At 39.2% G+C, this 15,730-nt stretch overlaps 1 protein-coding gene across 1 annotated transcript; it reads left to right on the top strand.

Moving 5' to 3' along the window:
• Nucleotides 1-415: 415 nt before the first annotated feature.
• Nucleotides 416-7,291, top strand: LOC149283353 (selenoprotein F-like). The gene is made up of 5 exons (XM_089497746.1): nt 416-463; nt 2,024-2,191; nt 4,976-5,039; nt 6,507-6,556; nt 7,160-7,291. Exons 1-5 carry the CDS (start codon nt 416-418, stop codon nt 7,289-7,291), a joined length of 462 nt encoding a protein of 153 aa, XP_089353872.1.
• The last annotated feature ends 8,439 nt before the right edge of the window (nt 7,292-15,730 follow it).

Below are 15,730 nucleotides of genomic sequence, written 5' to 3'. Positions count from 1 at the left end.
GTTCTCCTACCCCAAGTACCTACCCGGACTTCAGTGATATGACTGAATGTTACGCGCTACACTCAAGGCCCCCTACTTTCAAAATTAAGCTGTCCGAAGTACGCCTGATGATTCAAATGAATATGTCCCTAATAATGATTGGAGGCATTGGTGGTTTAAGTGAGCTTTTTTGACTGCTAAAATAAGATGAATTAAAATAAAATGATCTTCATTGAATAAAGTTTTTCTGAGGTACATTCCAGTTTGTAGTCTTGCCATCTTCGTAAACATGGATTAATCTGTGCTGCTGCCACTGATATAAAATTGCGGGAATTGTATTCATTTGTATCCTCTTATAATTACGAGGTATTTGCTTTCAGGCAATTACAAATACAGCCTGCGGGGGGCCTTCACGTCAGCAGTGACTGGTGGCAAGATGGTGGCGGAGAGGCTGCTGCTGTGCTTTGTCGCCGCGTTACAAGCGGTAAGCGACGTCTCTACGGGGTTGTATACGTTGTTCGCGGTGTATGTTTCCCAATTCTGTTTGTTTGAAGAATAGGATAGTGGGGTGATATCCGGCAATATTGCATGTATCTATGTTTTATTTGGATGACGTGGCTCTGAGCAGCTTCCTGCCCGTCCAGCGCTGAATCCGCCTTAGTTAACCGTGAGGAGACAAACACCTTGAGGATATTGCATTACGTTTATTTATATAGCGCCAGCAGATTCCACAGCGCTGTTACAATCAGTGGGATCATTTAAAGTCACACACAATAACAATCTGGTACGAAATGAGAAGAGGGCCCTGCTCTGGGGATCTTACAATCTAGTCGAGGCGGAAGTGAAGAGAGGACGGCTTGGATGGAGATGAGATGATCTGTAGAGATTGTTGATTGTTCAGACGGGTTGGACAGAATGGTCTAAGTTAATGAAGCAGATTGAACTAAATAAGAAACCTCCTAAGTATCCACCCAAAAAACATCAAATAACCAACCAAACCAAAAGATATTTAAAAGTACAATCTCAACCAAATGTGTGATTTAATAAATATAACAATAATAGTGAATATAAAAGTCTAATTATACCTGAAATAATAATGATTAAAAAAAAATAGTGACAATCCAAATAGATTGTAAACTCGTTTGAGCAGGGCCCTCCTCACCTGTTGTCTCTGGTAGTCAATTTGTTATGTTACTGCTTGTTACGTCTTGTCTACACGTTGTACCGTGCTACGGAATTTGTTGGCGCTATAGAAAACAATAATAATAATAAAGTAGAAGCGGGTAATTGCTGAAGGAGCTCCGTATTAACCCCTTAGGGACAATGGGCGGTCCCTAAATCCATTGAAAACAATGCATTTTGAGCCCGTACATGCACAGGCTTTGTCATTAAGGGGTTAAACACGGAGCAGGAGATTAGGATGCCGGCTGAGAGTGTTAGGTGGAAAGGTCGTACCATTCTCGGAAGAGGTGGATTTTCAGAGAGATTTTGAAATTTGCATGTTAAGGTGAAAATCTAAGAGAGCGGGGAAGGGGATTCCAGAGAAGGGGTGGCATCGTTCCATTTTTCCCCCAATTTCTTGTCGCGGTGCTACACCCCCAGGCTTAAAAAAATAAATAAAAGCAGGACTAGATTATTCCCCCAGGTGATCAGTCAGATAAGTGTGTCAGAATCCATACATATTCCTCTTTGTATTTAGCACCAACATGCTAAATGCTATACATGTTATATTGACTTGTAGGGTGCCTCAATTAATGTAGGCCTATTAACTTTATATATCAGAAGTCATACCAACCTCAGAATGTCGTGGGGTCCTCTTTGCCGTCACATACATAGTTGGCACTGAAAGGGTTACAGGTAATGCTCGGCTATCAAATGCATCCATCAGAATCCCCCTGAAGTTTTACAGGAACAGATATTATTTTTAATGCACGCGTTGACATTAATCTTCTAGTAGCTGGCAGTTTGATTTACAGGGTTTTCTTTCACCCCTTCATAGCCCGTCTTTACTTGCATTGACCGTGTATTTTTCTTCCCTCCTCAGCTGTCAGCATACGGGGCCGAGCTCTCCTCTGAAGCATGCAGGGATCTTGGCTTCTCTAGTAGCTTATTGTGCAGTTCCTGCGACCAGCTTGGTCAGTTTGGACTCAATGCAATAAACGTATCCTGCAGGCAGTGCTGCCAGGAAGAAGCTCGTTTGGAATCTAGAAAGGTATGATTATAAATGTTTTGTTGCTATTATTAAAATGTAAGTGAAAGTCCAATACTGGAAATTAAAACAAAACGATATAACTCGGCACTCTTTATTACACTCGATCCAACTACAGGATCTTTTTCCACCATGTGGCAAAGTTTTGATCCAACTTCAAGGTTGAAGAAGATCCTGTAGTTGGATTGGGTGTAATAAAGAGTGCTGAGTTTTATATATTATTTTTTTTTGGAGGGGGGAATGGCTGTCGGGGCCGTATCTGGGGCAGGAGGGGAATGGCTGTCAGGGCCGTATCTGGGGCAGGAGGGGCAGCTGCCTCAGGCACCGCAAGCATCTTCATCTGTCCAATGGCATTGCCCCTTCTCTTCCAGATATGCAGAGAGCAACATCCGACCAAGCAACATTTGCCCCAGGTGCCAAAAACCCTTTTTACTGCTCCGATGACTTCCTTTAACCCCTTAATGACAAAGCCCGTACATGTAGGAGCTCAAAATGCATTGTTGGATTTAGGGACTGCCCACTGTCCTTAAGGGGTTAAACCTAAGCAGAAGTCAGTCATTTAATATATTGGGGTTTTATTAAACATTATACTTTGCATGCCGTGCGCTGTACAAATTGCTTAGGATTCTCTTTTGTTAATATTGATGGCATTGCACTATACAGTAGAATAATTCTAACCATGGATATCTCTGTAGAAATGCTTTAGTCCGTGGCTTTACCCTCCTGGCCAACTAAAGCAAATTGGGGAAACAGACACACAATGTGACACTTAATTATACGTGTCTAGATTGTAATGTCTCTCCTCACCTTCTGAATTATGATGCCCTACTTGTCTTCTTATATAGCACTATCATACTCTGCAGTGCTGTACAATGGTTATGTTTGACCATACCGAAAATTAAGCAAAAATAACTTAATGTATCTGAACTTCTACTGCTTTAAGCCCCAAACCAACTTTTTTTTTTTCTTAGTAACCCCCAATTCAATTTACCTGAGTCATCTGTAAACGTGTCTCAGAAGCAGTTAGTTGTGTGAATATTTTTTCTGTTTTCTACATTTTTTTTTAATTTTTTTGTGTAATTTCTCTTGAGATTTTGGATAATGTGTGCATTCTATATCTTGAGCACTTCATTAAAATGCCCTTTTTTATTCCAAAGGGGGTTAACAACTTCTCAGTGCCAGTTTTCTGCTGCACATGCAGAATGCTATTGGGGTGTAAAACAAAGAGTGATGAGATGAAGGGGAACCTAACTGTGCGTGAAATTGTAGCAGCAAAAGAGATTGGCCACATTTAGAGCTTCTAAATATAGCTGGTGGTTTAAAAATGTACAGTAGACCTGTCTTTCGGTTCAGATGTTCTACCTGACCATGCAAGAGAAACCAGGGGGGGATTCTTATCAGTGCCTCAATGCAAAAAAATAAATAAACCTCAAAACGAACATTTTAACCCTTTGAGTGGTCGGGGCAGATGTCGCCTAAGACAAACCTAAAAAACTTTACACTTTGGTTTCTTACCGTTCGGAATAAATAAAAATATTAAGAGGCCTAATTTATTGCAAACCATTCATCCATTATACGATAACGGTAAAAAATAAAAAAACAAATTTAATGCATTATTTCTCATACGTTCCAAAATACAGAGTCAGTAATGAAAACTAAATAACCCCTACAGCTTTAGTAATTGTGATATATATATATATATATATATATATATATATCGCACGCACGTAGTGATACATCATGTAGATTGCACACAAGGGCAATGCAGATGCTTGTAAACAATATATCACTAAGTAGACTCCTTTTATAAAGGTTTAAAATACAAAACTATGCTAAAGGCACAATCTATACACCATTTAAATGTTCACAAGTACAGCACCTTTTTGCAGCCCTGTCTGGTGCACCCGCTTTTTCTGGTCTGTGACACCCATCACCTTTATGATCATTCTGGCTGAGGCAGATGGGACTTGTAGTCCTCATTATTTTCTTAAATGTAAAACGTCATTATTGCATTGATATTGGAAGGTGATACTTGGCTATCGTGCAAATGATGCACGGAGTTTCCCTTTAAAATTCCATTTAAGTACATTTGCTGACGAAGCGCACATTTCTCGTGTTTTGGTGTCTTTGGTAAACAAGTGTAAACCTGCGATATGATAAGTGCCGTATTGTATATTACTGGCTAGTAAAATCTCATTGGTTGCTTCAGACATCGCCATTCATAATTATAAATGAAGCTGATTGAATGACTACAAAGCACAGCTGTCGTCTCCGTGAATCTCATCCTTTCTTGGTAGAACACAAGCACACTTGATTGCAGCTACAAAGCCCGTGGGCAAAATACCCCAAACCCCTTCCCTGTGTGGAGTCTCGAATTCTTCTGTACTCGACACGCTTCCACAAAGATAGCTTGTTTAAGCTGGATGTCTCATAAGGCCAGAGTTCAAAGGCCAATCGCAATGCAGATTCATAAAGATTAAAATTAGAGCGTTTTCTGTAATTCGCTTATTACTCATTGCGGTAATCATCTTCAATATCCTGTCGCTGGACTATTTTACCAAAATGTGCCGTAAATCTTACATACAAATGTCAGTGTTTAATACATTACCAGATGACTGCAGTATTATTCCAGGAGCTCGGCTATCCACACTTTGTCATTGTGATTCCTCTTGGTGATGCGTAACTTTTTTTTGTTTGCTAGCCTCCAGAAGATCTGTAACTAAAATGAACATAAAGGTAGTTTTTAAAAGTAATATTTTTTTGTGTAAATGTTTTTATTTTTTGCAGAGATATCCAGGGGCTGTACTCGAAGTCTGTGGATGAAAATTGGGGAGGTTCCCCCAAGTCCAGGGTATGTACCCACTACAGAATTGGCTCCTTTATATTGGTTATTTACTCTGCCGCTTGAAATGTTGAATTATGAAGCATTTTATATAATTTCAAATAAGTCGGATTTTATGATTCAGGGTAACAATGTGTAAAAGATACCCAGCATAATTGCATTCAATATATATGTGTATGTAATGACACCCCCGTTTTGTGTCATCTGTGTGTTTTGTGTTGAAATTGTGCCTTTAGTGTGTTTGCCCCCCCCCCCCCCCCCAAAAAAAAGGCAGCTAGATTTCTGCTACACATGAGCTGGAGATATACTGGAGGTTTAATATGGAGGAGGAATTTAGACGAGACTGGTAGCTATTTTATTTTGACCACCGCTACATTCTTAATGCAGTTACCCAACTTGATTTCTTTCATTCAGTAGCACCTACTAACACGCTGCGTTGAATGGAGCATATTTACGTAAGTCAATCAGACCCCAACAGCTCAAGTTGTATTTTTCATGCCCTAATGAAACCGCTGTTGGTAGGTAACACGTCTTCTCATCTTCCGGTGCTTCCCTAATGACGTCTGTGCGCTGCTGGGGCCGCTAGAAGGCTAACCTGATTGTTCAGGACATTTTAGTGAAAAATATGGAAAATGAACTTTTACAGCAGCATCCTTTCTCTGGTTCATCCTGCATTAGGCGCTCTTATGTTTTATGTGCTGATTGGCATTGCTGCGTGTTGGCGTTTGCACCAAAGACTTCGTTGTAACAAAGTCTGCCACGTGGTCTTTTCGGTTAGTTTGTTGCCATAAGAATTGAAAATCAGTTTCCAGATAAAATATGCTTAATTATCTGTTCGGGTTACATGCTTTATAAAACATTAAACTAATTGGGTAATTTGGGCATATGACCTGACAGATTAGCGCGAAGATCCGCTGTGATATTAAAACAGTTCTAATTGGTTGATAGAGAAGTGCTTGGCTCCAGTAAGTCTCAGCAGCGCCATATGCCCCCGTCTTGTGCTTTATTATTAGAACTAGTGCAGATTGGGTGAATATAAGCAGCACTTCATGGTGTAGCCTACCATTGCCAAAGTAAAACAGCCTGTTATTTGTTGACAGTTGTGTTGCCTTAAATATATCTTTGTATTTTAGTGAATAGTTCTGAACAATGTGTATCTATTCCATATTATATTACACCTGGGTTTTAGTCTCGGAAGGCCATATGAATGTTCAGGCCTAATGGGAAATATTTATTTGTGATGAACTACATTACTGTATACAGCTGTGTATTTTATGAACAAAGAGAAAGACTTCTCCTTTTAACAAGCATTTCTGAGCTCTACCACTGTAAGCATAGAGGGGATACAAAGCTACGGATGGGACCCATGTATAGATGACCTAACTTCAAAGAAACTCCTCAAGACTAATGTTTTGATTGTCGAACCTCCAAAGCCTTCTCCATCCATGCATGTAAATGATTTGTTTTTGCTTACAGCTTTTGTCAGGAGTGAGAAGCCCAAGCTTTTCAAGGGTCTGCAGATTAAGGTACTCCTCAATTGTGCTTTGCATTTGTCAAGCTTTGTACGGTTAATCTTCGCTCGTCAGGGAATCGTAGTCCATCTACAATGCAATCATTTTGCCGTTTACAAGTTAGTGGCTCAGAGCACCGATGGTCAAAATATAGCTATTTCATAAGATGGTATTTTACCCCAAACACTGATAAATTGTTTCTTTACATAGTGACAAAACCTTTTTAGTTTTAAGCAGGGACACCACCTTTTAGTGTTTACTGGAAACATTATTTTTCAAAAGGCTTTACATGTTTGACGGTACTTTATGTGGAAGATGAACGTTAAGATTTTCCCACTTGTTCATTTCAATTCTTCCAAGTCAAGCATTGTTTCTAAATTGTAAATGCAGGCAGTAAGTATATGTGCACTAAGCGGCTTTTATGTTTTAAACAAAAGCCTAATGTTTAACATTGTCAATGCAGCCCACCTCTTTCACCACCTGTCCATATACAAACTTTGTCAACCAGTTTACTTACACAGCTAGATGTTATGTTTTTTGTTTTGGGTTTTTTTTTTTCTTTTTGTTTAATATATTGAGCTTTGTATAAAACATTCCTGTATTTGATTCTTTTTTCAGTATGTGCGCGGCTCTGATCCTGTACTAAAGCTGCTGGATGACAACGGGAACATTTCAGAGGAACTTAGCATTCTCAAATGGAATACAGACAGTGTGGAAGAGTTCTTGAGTGAAAAACTTGAGAGAGTATAATGGCCCAATATCATTAATGTCTGTCTTCAATGCAAACCCTCCCAACTTAGCCACCTGGTATATTTAGTTTTACCCTGTCAAACACAACCAAAGGTCGGATTATTCCAAAGATATTACTTATACGGTGATTAGAAACTGATGGCTTTCAAGAAAGACATCAGTGACTTTGGTGATATCTGAAGACTGTTGAAAAATGAGACTAGGGGCCATATTAATAAATAACTCTTCTGGTTCGGCAATTAGCAGGGACATTTATTGTGCTCCACATTTAGTCCCAGAATTGTTGTCTGTAAATATGGCCCAATGTTCCTCCTAATAGTTGTACAGGCATATTTCTGAAAGTCATCCAATAACTTAATCTTTTGGGTTGTGTTGGACTTTCCTTAAACATTTACTGGTAGTCCCCGTAGACTGCGTATCCCTACAACAAGTCCTAATATCATGGACTCAACCAAAAATCAATTCTGTAGCCTCCATAACTCTTACTCTTAATGGTATGCTTGAAATGGTTTTCATTGTTGATTACTTTTGATAATTATATGTTACGATTCTAAATTGACATCTACAGCTTTTGGTTTAGTTTTGGGGAGAATTAATAAGTGTGTATAAACTATAGATAAACAACCTGGAGCTTGTGAGGCATGGTCCATGCCCGACCTGATACCTGGCGATCTGTGTATGAGCCAGTCTCGATGTGCACGCAACAGACGGGAGATCGGTGTCAATGCTCTTTAGATAGTAGGAGCTTAAGTTGCCTCTGCTTGGACTTGGTCTACTCTTCATGAGCCCAACCTGCACCAGGTGTTTAACGCTAGTTCCCCCAACTGTGGTAATATGGACATATCTGACATAGTCTGGCCAGTTTTAAACCCACTTCCTAGGTCAAATAATTTTGAGATTGTAACAATACCTTTTCTACTTTTTGTTAAGAATAATGGAAAGATAGGTCTGAATGGGTTCACAATGCCATCAACACAGGGTGGCATTCATCAAAAGTGACTGCTAAAATCTGGTGCTGAAATGGCCTCCTGTCTTTTCATGGTGGTCATCTCCATAATTTCATGGCACTGGTTTAAAAATAAATGGTAATGACACTGTGTATTCCACCCTGTCCTGTTTGATTTCATGTGCATTTTTCGTTGCTTTTTTTTTTTCTAGATTTACAGTATCTTACAAATGCCGCGTCTTTTGAGTGGGTGTTTTAGTGATGATGAAAGGACTCTGTTCACTGCGTTAGATGTGACACATTAGGGTTCTGCACTTTTGTGAAGACCACACAGGAAACCTTTTTATAAGGCTTGTGGATGTCTGATGTCCTGTGTAATGGCTCAAAATGTCTTGCTGTAATGCAATAAATATGAGTTAGATTGACTGATCAGCTCAAGAAAGAAAATAAAAATTTTCCACATTTTGAACGGTTTCCTAATTTTTTTCACTTATCAAATATGAGTAATGAGATTAACACCAAAGATTCCATAAAACATTTTGTACCTCATAAGAAAAATGAATCTAAGACATACATTCACCAAAGTGTGTAACAGGGATGGGCATCTTTAATTCACCTCGAGTAAAGCTCAAGAAAAACGGGTTAGAAAATGTTTAACATTGCTCAGTAATAAAACCCAAAGAGAAGTCCACAGGCTGTCTACCTACCTCCATGGATATCTGTGTAGGTGGAGACCTGGATCTGTAGCGGTCTTGGATTTTATAATTTGGGACGCTGGTCACAATCCGATGCTAGGACTGCTGCCGTGCACATTGCGTGTTTCCTAGTGTTGGGGGATGAATGTATTTTAATAATATGCTAGGGAGGTCTGGGCAAGTCTTAGTTAGTTTTTGCAATGATGCCTACACTAACTTGAAGCCAGTGGGTACCCGGGAAAGCTTAGTAGTTCTGTCACTTTATTCTCGTCTCGGAAGGTTTAATTGCATAACACATCTCAGAAACCTTAAATAGCCCTTTCAGTTTCTGTAGCAAAAGCCTATCAATGTCTGCCTTTATGTGACATGACAAGAGCTCCTGGCAAATATTCTGAATGAGACAAATTGTAGTTGATTTAAAGCATTATATCTCAGAAGGGTTTTGGTATTTAATGGTACATTCTGCAGAGTAGGTGAAACAGCACTTTAGGATAGGAGACACTTTATTGACCTTGACCATGGTTAGTGTGATTATTGAAGTGGTTATAAAACTAAGAATGCAGTGTAAGTTGGCCAAACTTAAAACTTTAAAGCATTTTAAGGTATTGATCCTTGAGGAAAATGTATATTATACTAATCTGGACCTCTTCAATCCGTGGAATTCTCTGTATGGCTCTAATGCATAGATTACCCTGCCACATACTGACCAGAGAGCAAAGCTATCGTCTTCCTGGCTCCTCTTAGATTAGAACTTTAATGAGTTTAGAATCCCAGGAACTGAATATGTTTTTCTTTCCCCGCTCCAAAGGAACTTTGTAGGTTGCAAAAGCACGTCTAGTGTCAATCACATAATACATGGCACTGAAGTCTTGTAGTGACTTGTGTCTGCATCTTGGCAAGACTCCTGGCCTTCAAACACCGGTACAATTCGATCAAAACTTCAGAGGGATAGTTTAATTCAATGTGCAGCGACAATGCTTTTGAAGTAACAACTGCAGCTAGTTAACAGTTTGTAACCATTCCTAGAAGTCTAAGATTAAGCTGCAACATATTAATATAGATTTTAGGAGAATCTTTCAGGTATTAGCTCGGGTTATCTCCTATGGACAATTCAGGGTCATAAATCAACGACAGAGCCGACCTATACACACATGACCAGAAAGAGAGATGCTGGTTCCTCACATGTTACGCAATGGAAAATCCAGAAGTAATATTTCCATTTAAATGGGTTATGTTCCATCATACTATGGATTATTAAATGTTTCTGGCATACTATGTGAATAATATTTGGATTCAAGTAGAGTCTTCTGTTTGACAGGCATTACAGCCAAGCCTTTTAATATCCCGTAGCTTCCGAAAGATTTAAATCCTCTTATGAAAATGAAATAGAAGTCAGAGAGCACAGCATGTGGTGATGTTTCTGAATGTTGTAAAAAGTGGTTTGAAACATTTTCAAATCATTTATTTACTATTTCAAAGGTTAAGTTCTTAGTTTCAAATCAAACCACATAATAAAATCAAATAGCAAGAGGGCCCTTTTCACTCAACATGGCAAGCAATATTTAGGCTGTAAATAATTTATGTATCACTGAATACTGTAAAATCTCATATACACTGTATGACCAAAAGTATGTTGACACTCCTGCTAATTGAGTTTAGGTGTTTCAGCCACACTCATTGCTAACGGGTAAAAAATAAAGCACATAGGCAGCTCCATAGACCAACATCAGCAGCTAAAAGAGTTGTACTGAAGGGCTCAGTGACTATAAATATGGCACTGTCATATGATGCCACCTTTGCCACAAGTCAGTTCTCAAAACGTCTACCCTAGTCCACTGTAAGTGTTATAATTGTGAAATGGAAGCATCGACAAGTAACATCTTATCCAGAAAAACCTTGGCCTGTCCTCTGTAGCATCGCTCACTAGAGACTTCTAAACTGCCTCTGGAAGCAAATTCAGCACAAGCACTGTGCTTTGGGAGCTTCATGAAATAGGTTTACATGGGCAAGCAGCTGCACACAAGCCAAAGATCGCTATGCCTAATGCACAGCACACCGCCACTGGACTCTGAATCAGTGGAAACACGTTCTCTGGAGTGAGGAATCTTACTTCACTATCTGGAAGTCTTGATTGATGAAACTGGCTTTGGCGGATGTGAGAACGTTATCTACTGGAATGCATATTGGATACTGTAAAGTTTGGGCCCCTTAGTTTCAGTGAAGAGTCATGCTAATGCTACAACAAACAAATACATTTTAGACAATTGGATGCTTCCAACTTCGTGGGACCAGTTTGGGGAAGGCCCTTGGCTGTTCCAGCATGAATGTGCCCCAGCGCACAAAGCAAGACATGGTTGGATTAGTTTGCTGTGGAGGAACTAGAGTGGCCTTCCCAGACCCCTGACTTTAACTCCAATGAACTGAAATGGAGATTACAAGCCAGACCTTCTCCTTCAACATCAGTGCCTGACAGTGTCTTCTGGGAAAAAAAAACATTTTTTGGCCTTAGAAAAGTATATTCCTATGTCTTGGCCCCCTCTCCCTCTGGCCTCCTACAGCCCTAATCCTGCCCCTTTTTCTAACCTAAAAACTATCGTCTCTTTTTTATCTCTCTCTTTCCCCTCTTGTAGCTTTCCCTAAACACCAAACCCTCTGCAATCCACCATCTGAAACCAGGCAGTTTCTGTCACATCTCCTCTCTTCTCTCCTCCAAGCTATGCATATAGAGATCCCTTAGTCTTTCTAGAGAAATTTTGTCCTGCAACCTAGTCATGATTTCAGTAGCCAGTATCTGAACTCTCTCTAGAAGGTTAATATCTTTCTGGAGATGGTGTCTCCAGAACTGATCAGGCATGGCCACCTCCCTTTTTCTGCTATCAAAATTGGTTCTGTTCAACAATTCTGGTATACTATGTGAATGCTATTTAATGCCTGCGTGTGTTTTACAACACTTTCTTGCATTGTCTGCTTATATTTAGGTCCTCAGAAATAATTAATCATATGTCTCTCCTTTCTGTTGCCGTTGACAGAACAGACAGAATTCTGCCTTTTGATTTTTCTGTCCCAAAGTGCATTATTTTACATTGATCAACATTAAACGTCAAAAAATGATTTAACTAAATCATTTAGCCATTTGTCTTATCCCATCATCAATGCCTACCCTGGTGCGGACCTTTGTATCATCTGCTACAAACATTATGAAGTATGGGTCCCAGTACCAAAACCGGAGGTATCCAAAATGTTGGTCTCATAGATTATGAAAAGATAACATACATATAACACATACACACAACTAACATGCAGCCATCTAAACACAATAATCTATGTGAAAACTAGAAAAAAATATTTTTGAAAACCCATTTAATAATATTCTACTAACAAAAGCATTTTGTGGGAGTTACCTCTTAAAAATCCATTTATATTCCAATCCAATTAACAGCATCACAGGACAGTGGTTCTTACAGACATTAGTGAAAGATGTGTTTTTATAGTTTTGTGCGTTAAGAAATATCAGCGTTGCAAAAAATTGCTAAAATATTGTTTATTATACTCTCTGGTATTTTATTCAGATATGTTCACATATTATATACTACATCAATAATTCTAGGTGGCAGGAACGTAACTTTATTAGAATGCATCCAAAAAAAGAGAACTATGATGCGATCCCTAGCTTGTCTCTGCGCACAGTGGTGCTGTTAAAGATTATTCCAACTCATTATCTTAACTGCGGCTCACATATTTTTATAGGGCTTTCTAATTCTAGTAAGTCGGCAATTTACAGCCGTACAAAAAGATCTTCGTGAAATAAAGGAGGCTGTATATATATAAACCGATGCGGTGCTAAAAGGGAAATTCATCATGAAAATGAAAAAGTATTGGAAACCATATTAAGAGTAGTTTGTGAACGAATCAAACATAAGTCACGAAGACACAGAGATGGCGTGAAATACTTCATCTTAAAGATTCTTCAACTTGGTTATACAGTAATGGTTCTGATTTGTATTTGGAAGGCTGAATGTGAAGAGAGAGTATGATATATCATTATTCATTGAGAGAGATCGCTGAAAAAAAATGTTGCCTGTAAAATTGGGATTTCTTTCTAAACAAGCCAACCCTATACTTACCAACATTGCCACGCCACACATACCGATGCCACAGTGCATGTGACTTCATATACATTTAATAGTTGTGAAAAGGGCCTGGGCAAGCGAGCTGCCCTGATCCGTCACAGGCCCTATCATTGGCCCCTGTGACAGGCTACCGGAACTGGGGCCTTGTGAGCTTTGGGGCTCAGATGGCACCTTTCCAGGTATCTGGGCCTACTGGCAACATTGCAAGCATGGGGTGGGGTGGGATGGGGCAAAGGGCCCTAAGATTTCACATGGTGGCATTGGTTTCAGCACACAATACGCATTACCCAAAGAGCCACCTTGGGGCACTCTGCTTTAGAGAGTCACAAAGCGGCCATGTTGGAGCTGCGGTGTAGGTTTGTGCTGCAACTTTCACTTCCACTGATTTTCAAATTCTTTAAAAAGTGACAACCCCATGTGACCAAAGGTATGTGGACACCTGACCTAAACAACAACTATTTGAGCTTGTTGGACATCCTATTCTAAAACCATGAAGAAGGCCTGGCTTGGAATTGGTGTTCCAAATCTTTCCAAAGATGTTCAATAAGGCTAAGGTTAGAGCTCTGCTCAGGCAACTCGAATTCCTCCACACGAAGCCCATCAAACCATGTCTTCACCCCGCAACATGAAGGTGGCTTTTCAAGCTAATCTCAGAAAAGAAACCCTACCAAGAAATTTCCAGGTTTGGCTCTGATGCTCATATATCCTGAAACCAGAGTATAATATTAAAAGAATCACCTCTATAGTACAAATACCCTGGGGCTCAATGCCAAACCTTGACCATTCCCATGTATGATAAAAAGTTAACACTTGTATGATCCATACTGTCTGCACACCTTCCACTGAAATAACGTTTTCTAACACAAACATTTTGTGTGTTCTCTTCCAGTAAAGCAAAGCTTTCTGCTTTGCGGTTGTCGATCAACACATTGAACTAAAATACAATATCATGTGCTAGGCTCCAAAAAACACCACCTTGTAAAAGTTTTGTGAAATACATTGTTCTGCTGCTCATGTCATAAAGTTATGTCAATAGGACTATTTATTTAAAGGTCAGAACAAACTCAAACTTTGTTGTTTCCTTAATGGGATCAAACTTTTTCACTTACGGAGTTGATTGAAAGTAGCTGCTTTATATTTATTTATAAACGACGTGCAAGATAAGCCACAGGTAGTAATCTTTTATTCTCTCTGCAAAATGACCAGCTACAAAAAACACACTTTATTTGAAAAAAACCCAAAAACTTTTATTTACCCTTTTAATTTCCAATAGACCCATGTGGTCACCAGGACGATGTATAGATGTAAATATATATGTGTTTGGTCACTCTATACATGATAATTCAGCTACCCTGACATCTGACCCTAGTCTTAGTTTGTTGGCATTTTCTCCCTTGTGATATAAATCTTATCAACTATATGACATCATACATTTGATTCTTACCTCAGGCTAGTGGACAAGGAAAGAAATCATATAGGATTTGTGCCTATCTTTAAAGCACCTACATACCCTCTGGTTGTGTAGAAATCTATCAAAAATTCATACACTTTACGATTTGGCAGTTTTCCTCAAAAAATGTTTGAAGTAGCAGGTTCCTGTATGGACTAATCATCCACTAGATGGCATAAATCGTTAGAAAAAGCAGGGGAAGGCTGGCACCTTCTCGTCCATGGGGCAGGTAAGACCAAGTGGCCCCATCAGCCCCTTGCCCCCTCCGTTTATTAACATACACACTGGCACACATATTTACACATGTTTATACTAACACTCACTTACACATTCATGCCAACACACACAAGCACGTATGCTACACATATTTACACATGCTAACACAATCACTGTAACAAATATACATACTCACTCCCTACCCAACGACCTTACCTTCTGTGAGTTGGCCCGTCCAAGTCAGACCAGCCTTTTTAATAGTTCTGGGAAAAGCCTGGGGCAATTGCACCTTAGGCCAGCCTGCCCCGGGAGATAAGAACAAGAGCCAAATGTTTCATGAGGAACAGCTGATCGTGGAGGGCTGGGGGGACTTTCAGCTTCAAAATCAGCAAATTGGTGGCCTTGAATAGTTGGATGAAAACAGACAGAATAGGAATATGTAGTAAAAAGACTAATAGGACTGTGGTAAATCCTGGATGTTTTATAAAATGTTTAAAAAAAAAAAGTTTGCTTTATTCTTTAAAAAAACAAAAAACAAAAAAAAACGATTTGCAAAATGTCTAACTATTATGAATGATACTTGACAGGGTTGGGCTTACATCTTGCATACTTTCTGTGAGGGAGTGAATGGGCCCTAGAAGGTGCTGCCAATCCCTGGGTCAGGAAGACATTTATAACATTATATGAATTGGGTGTTACACGGACAACATTACTAATGACATCACAAGACTCAGTCTTAATAAATACATCATTGATAACTACAGGACTGTTCTTTATTTTACAAATTTATACATGTTCCAATTGTTTGCATTTTTAACAAAAGTATTCTTAAACTCTACATTTATATTTAGTATCTAAGAAAGTTTAAATACATTTATAAAACAATACAAAATGGAGTTTGTGGTGGGAGTGATGATGTCCTGGTATAGGACACTTTCTAAAATGAACATTCTTGAATTATATTATGGGTGTCCGACGACAGGACTAGTAGATCAATACCTA

Source organism: Sceloporus occidentalis, unplaced genomic scaffold, assembly GCF_023333645.1.
Source record: "Sceloporus occidentalis isolate IW3139 unplaced genomic scaffold, rSceOcc1.0.p SCAF_106, whole genome shotgun sequence".
Taxonomy (NCBI): Eukaryota; Metazoa; Chordata; class Lepidosauria; order Squamata; family Phrynosomatidae; genus Sceloporus; species Sceloporus occidentalis.
Note: the sequence above shows the minus strand (reverse complement) of the source record. Positions and strands in the feature narration are given on the sequence as shown.